This window comes from Gopherus evgoodei, chromosome 1, assembly GCF_007399415.2.
Source record: "Gopherus evgoodei ecotype Sinaloan lineage chromosome 1, rGopEvg1_v1.p, whole genome shotgun sequence".
Lineage (NCBI taxonomy): Eukaryota > Metazoa > Chordata > Testudines > Testudinidae > Gopherus > Gopherus evgoodei.
In genome coordinates this window covers 10,870,634-10,887,501 of record NC_044322.1, presented here as the reverse complement: position 1 = coordinate 10,887,501, position 16,868 = coordinate 10,870,634, and the positions used below count along the sequence as shown (strand labels likewise).

Sequence of the window (16,868 nt, the reverse complement as noted above, 5' to 3'; positions counted from 1 at the left end):
CGGGCTGGGGCCGGGTCGCTGCACTTACCGCCACCGGTGAGAGCGGGGTCGGGCCTGGCTGCAGTCCTCAGGGGAGCAGGGTGACCAGACAGCAAATGTGAGAAATCGGGACTGGGGGTGGGGGGTAATAGGAGCCTATATAAGAAAAAGACCCCAAAATCGGGACATCTGGTCACCCTACAGGGGAATGGTGGCGGGACTGGGACAGAGCAGGGGCAGGAAGAGGTGGGGCAGGGACGGAGCAGGGGCGGGGGCCATGGGGAAGAGGCAGAGCAGGGGCTGGAGCAGCATGCAGCTGCTAGTGCCCTGCGCAGCTGCATACTTTGCATATGGGTAGAGACCGCCCTCGCTGGCGCACCTGGGCATCATTCCTTTGCACAGCGAGGACTGTTACTAGCCCATTGCTCTGGCAGGCACGGTGCTTTTTGCCTTTACAGCGTTCAAGAGATGCACCGGTCCTAAGCTGACACCAGCCCCATGCCACCGAAGCTCCAAGCGAAAGGAGACACATTGTGAATGAATGCCAAGCCATAGGGTGTGGGTGCAACCTGACAGTGCTTCAGTAGCCTTAACTCTCACTGACTTCCCTTGGAGTTCTGGGTGTGCAAGGAGTGCAGTGGGAGGCCCTGAATGCCTCGCAGCAAGAGTGAAATTCTTCAAAGAGGAAGAGGATCTGCACTCGTAGAACACCAGGGTTAATGAAAGTGAAGGCAGAGAAGAACAGAGACACACACGCCATCGGCAACACTAGACACGTGGCAGGCTGAGGTTCCAGGCGAGCGAATCTTCCTTCTAAGAAAGGGTTTGTCTATTTCAGGAATGAAAGGAGTTCACTAAATAGGGAAGCATCTACATGGCTATGAGCAGCTGGGGTAACTAAGCAGAGTGTTGAGCTTGTGATAGAAAAAAAACATCTTTCGCCTGCTCCCTGAAGCTTGTGAAGGATCCTGTTTTTCAGGAGACAAGGATGTGCACTGAGGGATCATATTGATTCTGTACCATTGTCTTACAGCAGGGTTGTCAACCTTTTTTCATTTGAGGACCCCTTAAAACATTTCAAAAGGAAGTGCAGACCCCTTTGGAAATCTTAGACATAGTCTGTGGACCTCCAGGTTGCAAACTACTGTTTTACCGTATATTTTGCTACATACATACGTCTCTGTAAGTAGTGAGAGAGGGAACCAATGAGGCCCACAGAACAGAGTGCCAAGAGCTGGGTTCTGTTCCCAGCTCAGCCATTGAGCTCATGTGTTGGGCAAGTCATTTCACTGCTTGCTATTATGATTAGTACTAACACAGCACATTGTGCTAGGTGAGGTAAGAGACAGACCCTGCCATGTAGCACTTACAATCCAAATGACCAAACTGAGAAAGGGTGGAAGGGGAAACCAAGTCACAGGGAGGCAAAGTGATTTGTTCAAGGTTACACACAGGTCAGTGCCAGAGTCCAGAACAGAACTTAGGTCACCCAAGTCAGTGTCCAGTGCTGTATTCACTAGACCATATTGCTTCTTGGTACCTCAGTTTCCCCATTTGAAATTTGGGGTCAGTGATTCTTACCCTTCTTTATTATTAAAAAAATGATTGTGGTATGTCCTTCGGGGTTCCAGTCAAGGATCAGGGGCCCATTATGCTAGGTACTGTACAGACATCAAATGAAGAGATGGTCACTGCCCCAAACAGCTTACAATCTTTGAAAGAGCTTTGAGATTGAAGGATACAGAACTCTACTTAGTAGTGCTAAGTATTATTGTCACTCTGGGATCTCTGTCACACAAATCATCAATATCAGCACCGACTGAAAATATGCTCCCATATGACCATTCCACCATTTGACGTTGTGCTTAACAATTACTATTTTAATTCATTATTTTTCAAAGATCAAGTTATTCTAAGCCAGAAGAGAGCCGAAAAACGGAGTAAGTTGGTAAAACCTGTTTGTCCCGTTGTTTTCCTCAAACTCAAACTGGGCAGCTGCATTTCTAAAACATTTTCCACATTAACTCTTTCTTGTGTTTAGAACCCATCACATTTCGGCCTAGAAGGGATTGTTTGGTGTGTAGCAAAGTTCTAAAACTAGAGATGGGCCCAAATGACACTGCAACCCACATGCCCTGGAACTTGGAGAGCAGAAAGAAAGAAGTTTGGTTTCAAAATCTGGCTGTGAATTTTTTCTTTTTTAACATCAGGGCCTCTGTTCATGAGCGCCCACACTGGAATTCCAAATTCAGCCACCCTGGAATGTTGCAGAGTTGGGAGAGGTTAAAATTCAGATCCACATCTGGATCTGAATTTTGCAAGTCAGGCACATCTCTAATATAACCCTCCTGATTTCAGAGGATTGTCGAGGAAATGCTGACACAACCACAATTCTAGCACCACAAATGTTATTCTCTATTATACTATATGCTACACTATAGCCAGACAAGAAGCAGGGAAGGATTGGAAAGCTATCAGAACCAGAGCGAAGTCTAAAGGTTAGTTTGGAAGGACCTCTGAAAGGTTTAGAGCTCCAGTTTGGATAAGCACCCAAAAGTTTAATACTTACGGTATCTGATTCTCTGGGGTCAGCTTGAGCTATCCTTAGAATAAGCCCGCTCGTCAGAATAGCCGTACTTCCAACTGAGCTGCCAATATAATCAATCCCCTCCCCCTTCTTCCAAATGAAACTCTGAAGGGCTGAGTTGTGTGAAAATGGACCTGGCCCACATCTTCAATTGGCGCAAATCAGTGTTGTTCCACTAAAGTCAACAAAGCTACACTGATTTAGGCCAGCCAAGGATCTAGCCTACCAAGTTCAATTAAAATTAACCATAATTTATTCCAATCTCAAAAAAGATTTCAGTTTCGGGAGTGTGGGCTGGCTATGACTTTATCCAAACTGGCTTTCCATCATCCCTGGGTCCTCTGCAGAACCTCAGCCTTACTGGGTTGAATCTAGCAAACACACACAATGGCTCATATTTCTGTATCTACTGAACAAATCCTAAGCAGAGTCTGTGAACAAGATGGACAACTGTAACAGGTCCATCCCAAACAACACAGGGGAACGAGTGAACCAGCAAGAACATAGTATTTATCAAAGAGAAGTGAACATTCAAAGAGGAACTCATGTATTTATTTTACCTTTGGAGTGGGTGCTGGTGACTGGCCAAAAGTGCTGGATGCATAGCCACAGAGAAACTATAAGAAGCAAAGGCAAAAAAGAGAGACAGAGAATAGAAAAAAAGTGAAAAGAAGCAATAACTAAGAGGGGAGTTCTGAGTTTTCTGTCAGTCCTTGTGATTTGGCACCACTCACACCTCACAGAATAATACAATAATTCTTAGGACCTTGTCTATTTCCATCCTCTCTCCTTCCACTTATCTAAGCACTGGCCTTCTCACCACTTTCTCACTACTGTTGATGAAAGGGCATTCATCCCGCAGCTCCTGCCACCTGGAACAACCTTCCTGCCTCTCTCCGTATCATTTATTCTCCATCCCTTTTCAAACCCTGCTAAGAAACACATCTGCTCTCCTTCAGCCAGAATGTTTAATATAGAGTTTTGTTACAGCTGATGGCAACACTACCTTCCTTCCATGGGTGATGCCGTCCTTCACCAGGAGCACCTTCACTGACTGAAGAGGGGCAGTGTGGAGGACTGAGAGCCAGGGCTCTCAGCTCCACGCAGCTGCCTGCTGGGAGCCCAGCTGCCCCCCAGACTCTCACCTCTCCTTTCCCCACTGGGAGTGGGGGACAGCCTCCCGGGCATCTCAACTCCCTGAGCAAGAAGCTGGGGCAGCCAGGCTCTAGCAGCCCAGTTTTCTTGCCAAGAGAGCCAACAGCCGATGTAAGTAACGTAGTGTCTGCACAGACTCTGCGTTGCCCTAACTAAACCGATATAAGCCCCACTTAGTTAGCACCCACTTAGCATCCATACCCACCCAAACTGTGCCCTGATCCTGCTCCCTGGCAGGAGCACTGAGTGGGACAAGCCCCCACTCCCAGACCCCACTCCCCAGTAGGCACACCAGGCCGGGGGGACAAGGCATGCCCCCGCACCCCAGCCATATTTCCCCGGCAGGAGTACGTGGGGGGCGGGATTGTAGGAAGAAGGGGTGGGGAGGGATCCTCTCTTGCCCTGGCCCAGGGTCCCACAAAATCATAATCCCCCTCTGCAGGGAGAGGTGGCCCCCCTGTCATTGCTGCCCCCTTAAAGTCAGTTTTTCTGTCCTAGCTACGCCACTGAGGTGGAGTTATGATGTCAGTGTAGTAGGGCACGTCTGTCGGCTGGGCAAGGCTGCAGAGTGTACACTGACATACTTAGGTCGATGTAAACTGCCTTATGTCAACCTAACTGCGTAGTGTAGACCAGGCCTATGAGTCTAAATGCTTTGGTGTACAGACCGCAACCCTGGGAGGGACTCCACCTCCCCAACTCTGACTGAACCCAACGCCTTGCAGGACTGAGCTGTGTGAAAGACACTGTACAAAGAAAGGCCCCGATTCTGCAAGCACATAAGTGAATAACTTTATGCAACTGAACTACTCGTGGGCATAAAGCTACTCGCATGCATTAACATTTGGTGGATTAGGGCCTAAAGTTGCACTGGGTTATAGCAATACTCAGTTTGCAGCATCAGAAGTTCCCTATGCACTGAGATTAGGTTGATCAAACGTAACACCTCCAGGCAGTGTCGTGGTTTCCATCTGTAAGCGGCTTTGTATTATTGGTTGAATACATTTGGCTTGGTACATTATTTATCTAGCTCCCTCTAAAGCATCAAAAATGGGTCACTGCTGGATACAGGATGCTAGATTTGATTGACCAGTGGCTTGATCTGTTATGGCAATTCCTATATGAGTCTCTTCTGGAAGGTACATTCAGAGATAGATTCACCAGTGCTCAGCACCAGGGGTGCAAGCAACACAAGAAGGAAATCCTAGCCCAAATCAGCCATGTCTTTATTGTTTGTGCACAACTCCGCTGCATTGCAAAAACTTACGTTAACTGAAAGAAACCACCAAAGACAGTTCAAACCATTAAAAAATTAATCTCTTTGTCGTTCTGTTGCATGATTTTTTTAAGGTCAAAAGCTGGATTTGGGTATTGGAGGCTTCTTCCCAAACTATGTTATGTAGGGCCACTTTAGGTGGGCTGCAATAGGGAAAGGGGGGCATGTGGGATCATGTGCCATCCCAGATTTGCTGCTTGGCTTGTACTGGGCATGCTCACACAGACCAAACATGCACAGCAACACTGCTGAGGCCGGCTGCCCTCACAATGCCCAGGCAGGCAGGGGTCGTCTCTGGCTGTAATGCAACAATTTCTCCTCTTCCAGTCCCATATGAGACAAGTGTTTTCAAATCTCCTAGAGTATGTCTGCATCACAAATTCAGGTGCAATTGTAGCTCAGCTGGGCATACCTGTGCTAGCTCTGATCTCATTAGCATGGGTAACAATAGCAGAGAACCTTGGCCCAGACTAGCACCCTGAGCACGTACCCAGGGTATCTGGTAGGCTTCTATTCAGCCAGCTAGCCTCCACGGAAGCCCATACCCCATTTCTACATTATTTTTGCTCTCGCTGGCCATATTAATGCAAGGGCAGGTCTGCCAACCTGTGCTACCTTTACACTTTAATTTGCAATGCCGGCAAACCCTTACTCCAAAAAAGCCAAGAGCAGTGATCATTAAAATACCAGAGAGCAGAGACTGATACCAGGGACAGATTCAGAGAAGGGTTACCACCACCACAGGAAGCTAAAACTACCCCAGAAGGGTTTTTTTCAAGAAAGTCACTTGATGCTCTAAAAGTTCTCTGTTCTTACATTTGAGACAATGCCAAGCTTGTGCATGCAGCTCAACTCTGCTGAAAAGGATCACCAGTACTTCGTTTAAAATTTGCTGAAGAGTGTGGGCTGGAATTTAGGGGGTGACAGCTGGCTAAATGTGTCACTGAAGAAGTCTGGACAGCTGTGTAAGCCTGAAAGGACCTGTTTTATTGATCCTATGGATTATGAAAGTTTAAATTCATGCTGCCTCCCGACCCCCAAAGAAGCAAGAATCATCTCCAAGGTGAACTGCCAAGTTTTTGAGGATGATAAAAAAATGAAACAAAGAACAAAAATAAGAAAGGAAAACACAGCAAGGTACTTACACACATGTGTTGCTTTAAGTACATGAGTGGTCTCATCAAGGTCAGTCGGGCTAATCATGTGCTGAAAGTCAGACATTTTCTTCAGACCTAACTGAATCAGAACCTATATTCTTGATGCTGCTCCCCTGAAGTCAATGGGAGCTTTGCTGTTGATTTCAGTGGGAGCAGAACAGAGTTTTAAGGGCTAAGGGCAAATCTTTCAGAACTGCCTAGATAACTTAAGAGCCTCAATTCCATTTTCAAAAGTGAGCTAGGCACTTACAGTGAGATCTTTAAAAGTGCCTAAACTTCTTAAGCACCTAATTCCCACAGAGATCAACTGGAGTTAGGCATCTAATCTGTTTAGGTGTCTAAAGATGCAGCTAGGTGCCTAGTGGGATTTTCAGAAGGGTCTAGGCACCTAAAATCCATTGAAACCAATGGGAGTTAGGCCTCTAGGCGCTGTTGAAAATCCCCACTAGGCACCTACCTGCATCGTTTGGCACCTAAATTTGGTCCTTTAAAAATCTGGTCCTTAGTTGCTCTTGAAAATGTTATCCCTAAATCTTCTGCTGTGCTGTGGTTTTGGATTGCAGGATTTGCCCACAGGGAATATACGTGTAGACGTCCAATGACAAGGGCTGTACATTTTACATATCAAAAGCCAATAATAATCATAAAAAGGAGTTTTTCCTTTACTTTGGGTCGCAGAGTTGTTGAGCTCCCAGTAACGTCTCTGGGGATTGTAGATACATTTTTTCTTGAGCAAGCTGAGTATCTCACATAGTATTGTTTGAGACATAGTCTATGATCCCATAAGTAAAGCCTGTGTCGCAGTGACGCATACTAACAGGAGTTAAGGTTGTGTCTTCAACCTCCACATTAGGAAGTTCCAACTCTTCAATGCTTCCCCTCACAACCTTAACAACCAACCCATTAGCACTGTTGTCATAAACAGATAAGTAAGAGTTAATAGAACAGAAGTACTTCATATCTTTTTTGCCTGTAAAGGGTTAACAAGATCAGTGAGCCTGGCTGTCACTTGATCAGAAGGCCAATCAGGGGACAGGATACTTTCAAATCTTGAGGGAGGAAAGTTTTTGTGTGTGCTGTTAGTGTTTGGTTGTTGTTCTCTCTGGGTTCTGAGAGTGACCAGACGTGCAACCAGGTTTCTGTCCAATCTCTCCGATACAGGTTCTTATAGATTCAAAATAGTAAGTACTAGGTAGATAAGGCGAGTTAGGCTTATGTTTGTTTTCTTTATTTGCAAATGTGTATTTGGCTGGAAGGAGTTCAAATTGGTATTTTGCTGAAAGGATTTTAATTTGTACTTGTATACTTAGGCTGGGAGGGTATTCCTAGTGTCTATAGCTGAAAGACCCTGTAACATATTCCATCTTAAATTTACAAAGATAATTTTTACTGTTTTTTCTTTCTTTAATTAAAAGTTTTTCTTGTTTAGGAACCTGATTGTTTTTTTATTCTGGTGAGACCCCAGGGGACTGGGTCTGTATCCACCAGGGAATTGGTGGGGAGAAAGGAGGGAAGGTGGAGAGAAAGGTTAATTTCTCTCTGTGTTAGGATTACTTTCTCTCTCAGGGATAGTGTAGGAGGGGGAGAGAGAAGGAGGGGGGGAGGTGGATTTTCCTCTCTGTTTTAAGATTCAAGGAGTTTGAATCACAGTGATCTTCCAGGGTAACCCAGGGAGGGGAAGTCTGGGAGAGGCAACAGTGAGGGAAAGGGTTTACTTTCCTTGTGTTAAGATCCAGAGGGTCTGGGTCTTGGGGGTCCCCGGGCAAGGTTTTGGGGGGACCAGAGTGTACCAGGCACTGGAATTCCTGGTTGGTGGCAGCGCTACAAGTACTAAGCTGGTAATTGAGCTTAGAGGAATTCATGCTGGTACCCCATCTTTTGGATGCTAAGGTTCAGAGTGGGGAATTATACCATGACAACTGTGGTTTGTATGGAGTGAATACATTATATTCTCTCTCTGTAGACCATGTTCTGGGAATGTAAGCTTTATAGTTTACCTTTAGGAAAAGTAGATATGGTGACTTGTCTCTCCACTTCCATTCTTTGGAGACCCACAATTCTCGCCAGGCCCCCCGCCCTCCCCCAACAGTGCTTCCTTGGCATATCTAGCTATGGTGTCATTTCACTGCTGCTCTGAATGGTAACTGTTATGGATCCGTCTGTGACCTCAGACTTTAAAGTTCAGAGCAGAGATTTGGTTTTGTTTTTTGGATATCTGGTCTGCTATGCAGCATTAGCTATCTATAGATCTTTCATATTTGTAGAATAAAATAAAATAATAAAAATAATTAATACCTATTGTGCCAATCACAGCTTTATCTAGATGATGAGCTAGATAACAATATTTTATGAATGGTTCTGCTGAGCTGGACTATTAGAGTGAATATATCTAGGATGCCATGCTAATATTGCATTAATCCATTAAAAAAAAGGGTTTGGAGTATGCAACACATAGTATCAACCCCTGTAGGTTTCCTTGCAAATTCTCCCTCTCCACCCAGGAATCTCCACCACATGAGACCGGACAATTAAGTATCTTCCTAGGCGGGTTACCATAGCCACGTCCGCTTGGAAGATTTGCTTGATAAATTTGTTTTTCGAGGAATGGACCAGCTGAATGATGTCTCCATGAAGGGTGTCCCTGTTTTTCTCCAAAAACCCTACAGAAACAAAGGAGCAACATGTGTGTTAGGTGGCAGAGTGAAACACAAGCTAACGTATGCCCTGCAGCCAGCTGTTCAGTCACTTTGCAGCCTGCTTGTATTGCAGACACCTACGGCTTGATCCAAAGCCCGTTGGAGTCATAGAATCATAGAATATCAGGGTTGGAAGAGGCCTTGGGAGGTCATCTAGTCCAACCCCCTGCTCAAAGCAGGACCAATCCCCAACTAAATCATCCCAGCCGGAGCTTTGTCAATCCGGGCCTTAAAAACCACTAAGCAAGGAGATTCCACCACCTCCCTAGGTAACCCATCCTAGTGCTTCACCACCCTCGTAGAGAAATAGTGTTTCCCAATATCCAACCTAGACCTCCCCCACTGCAACTTGAGACCATTGCTCCTTGTTCTGTCAATGACAGTCTCTCTCTTGACTTCAACAAGCTTTGGATTGAGCCCTTAAGGATCATGAAGTGCCAATGAAAATTTGACCCTCAGCTTCCCTTTCTTATTATTATTAATTATAATCACAATTACGGTGGTGCTTAGGGACCAGCTGAGGATGCGGTCCCATTGTGCTAGGCACACTGAGTGGACAGTGAATGATGTGATGGTGGCAAACTATGTTAGTGCCATAACTGGGTTTTCAGGTGGGTTTAATTAGGGAGGGATCAGCTAAATGGAAAGACATTGGAAGGGAGAAAGGTGAGGGGGGCAGATCAGGGAAGAAGAGGGAGAGAAGGAAGGAAGAGAGGCAGACATGGTGTGAGGCTGAGTTGAAGAGACTATGAGACTCCTTGTGCATGCATAACTTTGGGTATGTCTACGCTGCAAAAAAAAGGTGTGTTTTTCACTCAAGCCCTTTAACTGGGGTTAAAATAGCAGCAAAGACATGGCAACCTGGCATTTCACTCAGGTTAGCAGCTCAAATTCAACCCTAGACTCATCTATAACCCGAGTTCAGAGCAGAGTTGCTGCGTCTTCACTGCTATTTTAACCCATGTTGGTTAATGGGGGTTAGCAAACCTGGGTTAAGAACACATCCTTTGTAAGCACAGGGCATTTACCTCCATGTGCAAACGACAATTTCCATACACTTCAGCCACTCGTGTTGGCATTAATGGGCAAACTGGGCTCAGGCATGCAACTGTGTCATTCGCATAAATAAACGACAGAGCACAAAAGTCCTGCATCACACAGGACGTTTTGAAAATCCAGCCCAAAGCGGTCAGTCAAGAAGCACACTTACAGCCATATACGCTAGTGCTACTCAGTCCATCCACTCACTGTACAAATGGGCCTACTCTGAAATGCTTTAGCAAAAACGTTGGAACTCCTGGCCATCAAACCCAACCTCAGCTATGGTCAGAAGGAAGAGGTTACTTTTAAGGATTTTAGTTTAAAAAAAAAAATACTTTAATTTTTTGTTTTTTTCTGAAAGCAACTGAAGCCTCCTGTGACTCCCATCAGCCCCCTACCCCCTGTGCTTTCTTTTCCCCACGCCGCTAAGGGGGAAAGGTGCTGAAGCAGAACGTGGCTGGGCTCTGTTGTGAGCGGGAGCCGCATGGCAGTAGCGAGCTGGAGAGAAGCCCCAGGAGCCGTGCACAGAGCCGTGTGTGGAACAGGCTGTGAGTGCTGAACATCAGAGCTGGGTGCAGGTCCGAGTGGGACTTATGGGGAAGCAGCAACAGCTGGACAGAGTCAGCACAATGGGACCCCCAGTGAGAGACGCTAAGTGAGCCTGGCCTGGAAACCTGCGAGCTCCTGTTTGCTGGAATAGAGACTGGACAGGAGAGGGCACCCAAGGCACTAGGCCCGCAGAGACCCTGACCCTCAAGTGGATTGCCCCAGGGACCCACACATTTACTGCTGTTGCTGATCTTGAAGTGTTACTGTTTTAGCCTCTGTATCTAGGGTATCTGCAACCTTCCCCTTTCCTGCCAGCCCTTTCGCTTAGCAGTGTCTGAGTGGTTCCTGGGACCCACCAGGGCTAGCGCCTACATGGCCCTAGCTGCTGAAGCACTTACAGTGCTTGTCTCTGAGCTGCAGTACACCACACATGCTGCTGGCACCTGGAGGGTTTGGTGTAAGGGGTGGCCACACTAATTACTCTCCAGTTTATTTTTATTTATTTATTTGCATTGCAGTAGGCCCTACAAGTGGAATCAGGTCATTCTGGTGCTAGGCACTGGACAGACACTTGCAGACCCCACCCTGCAAAAAAGCCTGGACGGAGAGGAGGAAAGAGAAATGATCATTCTCACTGCGTGGCATTTAGATGCTTAACTTTTGTCAATAAGGGGTGGAAATGCAGGCCAAAGGTCTTTTCTTCTAATCCCAGAAGGTGGCTGAAATCGGTCTTGGCCTGGCATTTTAAACACAGGCCCACACACAAAGAAAGGAAATAAAGGGAAACAAACTGGGAGGAATGATAGCACGTCATGAATATATCCAGGATACTCCCCTCTCAGTGCTCCCTTCTCATAACAAATGACATCTACAGAGCTGAGGGTTCTACAATGGAAACCCGCCCTGTCTCTCTCCCCTACCCTAACCAAGCAGCTCCCTAACGCCAGCCCACAATCCCAGATACCTTTGGTTTCATAGTAGACAACACCAGCAAAGTGGTTAATGCCAAACTGGGTTTCATGGTTATTCTTCGGCGGGATGTAGTTGGTGTTTAGCTTGTGCTGGGAATTCAGCTTGTGCAGCATTGTGGTATCTGTACCCTGCAGAAGTAAGAAAAAGGCCAATGTTTGTCCCATTAAAATAGTTCTCAAATAATCAGTGTGTTCCTTTTTCATTAGGGCAATGGGATAAGAGTTTGTTTCAATAAGAGATACATGGGGAGAAAACATGAGACAGGGGAATTTAAAATAAAAACAATCTGACCACACACTTCCCTAGCAAGGCTGTTGTACGTACACACTCACCACCATAAATACGAGTTTGGTTGCAACAGTGACAAACAGTGAAAGAAAACTTGAGATGCCAGTAAAGGCAACGGAACCTAAACCCCTTTGTGCCTGATCCGCAGACAATAAAAGTCTGTTACAGCCACACCTAGACAGCGTCGGCTCTTTCTCTGACCTGTGCTTTTAGCTCTGGTTCGGTCTCTGGTGAGTCAGCCAAGAAGACAGCTGTCACAAATGCACTTTGTAGAGATATGATATAGTGCTATTTATAGGATGGCTTCTCCACTTGTTATTAAAGTTGCAGTCATGCAATCAGGGAAGAGAAACAATACCATGTGACTGAAGTGACCAATTGCACAAGAGTAATACTGAACACACAGATGACACCATATCAACCCATTGGCTAAAACTAGTTCACGTGAAACTTGTATCATAATTTTGAAATAGTAAAACTCAGAGTGAGTTTACCAAGACACAGAAGGTGAAATGGGCGGCGTGTCCAGGACGAATGGTTGGCCCCAAACATACCTTGGGGAACTTACTCTCCTCGTCAATGAGTGATATGATGTTCATGGGTTTGATGGCGATCATGTCCAAGGCATCCTGGTTGTCGGTGAACTCGATGTGCTGCCAGTTAATGTTCTCCAGGTTGTACTCCTCCTGCTCCAGCTTGAAGACGTGGCGCACGAAGAACTGCTGCAGGTTCTCATTTGCAAAGTTGATGCAGAGCTGCTCGAAACTGGGGAGATGAGGTTGACAAGACCAGATTAGATTCACTGTATGCCCCTGATTTCCACCTAGCTGTTCCGCCCTCCGCTTCCTATCCTCTAGTCTAGGGGATGCTCACAAGCACTTTAGGCCACTCAGTGAGATTGACACTGGTTGAGTTTAATACTCAAAAGGTAAAGCACCAGCTGCTGAGACCCTAGCACCATACATATTACCTTTGGCAGTCTCCCATCCAGGCTACCCCTGCTTAGCCTGTGAGATCTGGTGAGAGTTCACACTAAGGTGGTTTCACTGCAGGCCCTAGGTGCAGGCAGCTGGAGACAGGGTTCTGCAATGCCGTCTCAGGATTTGTACCTGTTCACAGTGAAGTTCTCAAAGCCGAAGATATCAAGAAGACCAATGGACCTCCTGACACTCTGTAGTTCGTGGGAGGGAGGCCTGTAAATGGCAGCATTGATCTTCTCCACAATCCATACAAAAAGCCGCCCGTAGATTCCCTGAATCATCAAAGAGATGGAGCTTGGTGAGACATGGCTGTGGTTCACCCTGCTGGCCTGACACCTGTGGTGACATGCCCTCTCCAGTACAAGCCCCACAAACCGGACTTTCCCCCAAAGAATGCATTCCACAGCAAGGTGATTGCTTCAGAGTGGCAGTCATTAACACAGAACAGGGGGCTGAAAGCTGCAATTGCCCAGCTTGCAGCCCAGGAACATGCAGCTTGCAGGTTTATATTAAAGACAGCCCAGTGCAAAACCGCAGATCTGAATACATCCAGACTTCAGTGGACTTGTCTCTGGGTGCAAACTGTGTGCTACAGGTCCATCTCTAGTCTGCATTGCAAGATGCAATTTTTATTTGAGATCAAAAGTTGAAATATACATTTATCACAGGCTGCCCCCACTTCTAAACAATTCTCCTGCACTACTATCCACCACATGCAGACCAGTAGAGATGTGACATTGCTGTGTAAATAAGGAAAGTCCTCCCTCAGTAATGCCCTGCATCCTTAAATGGCACAGCAGCAGCCAGCCAGAGTTAACTGGTGTTGTCTCAGCGTTCCTGGGACTGCAGGCATCAAAGCGGCATTACTTTGTGTCACATAATCATAGAATACACTGCTCTATAGCCAAAATGCTTCTGAAATAAATGTAGTCCAACTTTACTAATTCTGGGTCACTGAGAACAAAAATGATGCTTAAAATTGTTGATTGGCTCTAGTTTTCAAGATATACTATTGGGTCAGTATATACGACCCTTGACTTGGGAATGGCGGAGGATAAGTGAGTTATAAAGGGAAGGGATCTCAATTAAACCAGAAATGACTAAAATACATCTTTGACTGGATCTGTGAACAAATCTATGACTGGGTTTGGACAGTATTTGCTTTTTAGGCAAAACAATGAATGATGCAATCTGAAGCTGGTATTGCATCATGCATGATATGAATTGCATCATGTTATTCTTAGAAGTCATGGATGATGCAATCATAACGAAGCTTACATCACTCTGCTGAACAAATTGCCCTATATCAGCTCTATAAATCATACAGTGTCGTGCTCTCTTATTTGTCAGTGTTTGATTTTGCAAAGGGACACATTTCTGTTTAGCCAAAGTGAGCAGAGAGCCTCATACTTGTGTGAACAGTGCAGATAACTTCTGCTATGTTCGTGGTGAAGTGACTTTTGTATTACAAAAGCACAGTATAACCACTATGGTTAAGAAAGCCTATCACCTTTCTTTGGCTGCAAATTGGAGATCAGGACAAGAGGTGGGCCCCACACAATGCGGCAAACACTTGTGCAACAAATCTTCGCCAGTTGTTGAACAGGAAAAGGAAATCTATGCCTTTTGCAGTGCCAATGATTTGGAGGAGCCAACAGATCATACCAGCAATTGTTACTTCTGCATGGTGCCTCCAGTTGGGAAAGGTGTGTCAAAGAAGAAAAAGTGCACTGTGCATTATCCAAACATTCCATCAGCTATCCGCCCAGTACCCCACGGAGAAGGACTGCCGGTTCCTGATGCACCAGAATCATTCTCACTTGAGCAGACGAGGAAGAGGAAGAGGATGAAACTTCTGGTCCTGAACCATCAGTGTCACAGGACCCACATTTTCTCCCATCCTCCTCCCTGAACCACACCTCCTAACACAAGGGGAACTGAATGACTTTGTCAGGGATTTGGAACTACCCAAGAGTAAGGCAGAGCTGTTGGGCTCCAGACTACAGCAGTGGAATCTCCTGGCAGGCTATCAGGGCAAATGGAGCCCATCAATGCTTGCAGACTATGCTGGACAGTGACAAGACGACGCTCCATTTAATGAATCCAAAAGACAACAAGAAGCGCCGAGTAGACACTGTAATAGGACCTAAACTATGGTCATAATAGTTTTTTGCCTTTTGTTTCATAATAAATTCTATTTATATAACCCTTTTGCTGATTTTTAAAGTGTTACATAAACAGGACCGGGAAATATTATCATGTCAAGCAACCATAAACACATGAAAAGACCGAGTTTACAATTTATGATTAAATTCTACTATCTACACAATATACATAGACATAAATGTAAAAACTTAAATATCTTAGAACAGTAGCCAATCAGTTGTTTTAATTGTCATATTTGAATTCAGCACATCAAAATACATAATAAATATCACATTTTATCTCTGAAGCAGACGACTTCTCAAAAATGTAGACCAGTGATACAGGGCTGGTCCAAGATAGTACTACACAGAGATGGGCCTGATCTAAAACCTTAGATCCAAATCCCCACAAACCTGGAGGAAGTTCCCATGTGGACATCAAGACAGATCTGAACTTTGCAGGTTTGGGGGCATCCTCACTGCACCAGTCAGGACGTCCAAGGAACTGACCTGCTGTACCTGAGCCAGGAGCTAGAGGGTAGGGTAGGTCCACACTTGCCTTCAAGGATCAGGGCACTGTTTGTGTGGTACACCCTATGCTGTGATGCAAATAGCTTGCTTCCTTCACACCATAACACAAGCCTTCATTGCCCCGAATCCACGTGTGCCGTGTCTTTTCTGATGCTACTGTAATGCCTACACAGACCTCCTCACAGCATAGTATTTCTGTGCTGTCTGTCTTTCTTTAACCTACTCCTACAGATAAGCCTGAAGCATAACATTCAGCTTTGGGGATGACTGATGGCACTGGAGCCACTCTGTTTTACACCAGCTAAGGACCTGGCCTTGGGTTTGGGTCTGTTGCACTTCCTTGAAGTTCAGAAGAGCTCAGACTCATAGTGCTGGTTCAACCCATTACAGAGACAGACCCCAAGACCTATATTTGGATGCTGTTTGAATCCAGATGAGCTCAGGTCCAGATCTGAAACCTCATGAAGCCAGGGGTTCTGGCTTAGGCATCTCAGCTCATGACATAGCCCTCTATGTGCTCCCCATAACTGGCACTAACATGGAGTCACAGATGGCAAGGCCAGACTGGGCCATTAGAGCTAATCTGACCTCTTGCATAACACAGGCCAGAGAATCCCACCCAGCGACTGATGACCCGATTGAGATAAAAAACTTCCTAGTGATGGAGAGTCTAAATCAGTTCGAAAACGGGAGGGTGTACGTTTTAAAAAGAAAATGCCAGAATGAGTGCACATTGGGCATTACCTTGACAAAAGCATCCCTCACATCCAGCGCCTGCTCCATGCTGAGCGGGGTGGAGACAGTCTCTCCTCTCGTGATTATTGTGCGGCTAGTAAGGCAGTTCATCACATCCTGAGGGTCCACCTGAGCGTGGTGCAACAACATACAGCTGATTGATTCAGAACACAGACAGCTCTTTGGAAAGACGTGGTCTACTGGTCTGATCGCAAGGCTGGGAGCGAAGAACACCTGAGCTCCAGTCTCAGCTCAGACACTGACTCCCTCCACAGTCACTCCCTTGGGTAACTCACTCAACCTTTCTGCCTTGGTTTACCCAGCCACTGCCAGGGGCTAACATCCACTCATTTCTGCCACAGAGGCTTTTGCAGGGATCGATTAGTTCATGTTTGTAAAGCCCTTTTAACCTGTGAAGTGCTACTGCACATTAGTGCAAGGTGTAACCGGAATGTGATGAGAGCACCAAAACAACAAAACCTCTTTTCCTGGGGTTCATAGGCCTGATCCTGCAAATACTTATACACCTGAGTAACTTGACAGCACCCTGTAGTCTCAGTCTTGCCAGGTGCACGCCCAACCCTTGATGTAAATGAAAGCAGCCTCAGGGCTGCTCTAACTCATGCATTGCTCTCGGGGGGCCAGGAGCCCAGTGGTCAGAGCTACAAAAGATGTGGGCCATTCCAGCAAGTATATGTCACCAGGGGAATCCTCTTATGCCTGGGGTTCTCCCCAGGGAGAGGTTTCAATCGGTGTACACCCACTTTATGCTGCCAGA

At 46.1% G+C, this 16,868-nt stretch overlaps 1 protein-coding gene across 1 annotated transcript in view; it reads right to left on the bottom strand.

Annotated features, from left to right (window-relative positions):
- MYO7A (myosin VIIA) overlaps nucleotides 1-16,868 on the bottom strand; it is a 192,737-nt gene that overhangs the window by 65,783 nt on the left and 110,086 nt on the right. Inside the window, 5 exon segments of the mRNA XM_030557917.1 lie at nucleotides 8,708-8,814; nucleotides 11,405-11,540; nucleotides 12,255-12,465; nucleotides 12,810-12,952; nucleotides 16,100-16,219. Coding sequence (XP_030413777.1) covers nucleotides 8,708-8,814; nucleotides 11,405-11,540; nucleotides 12,255-12,465; nucleotides 12,810-12,952; nucleotides 16,100-16,219 — 717 coding nt within the window.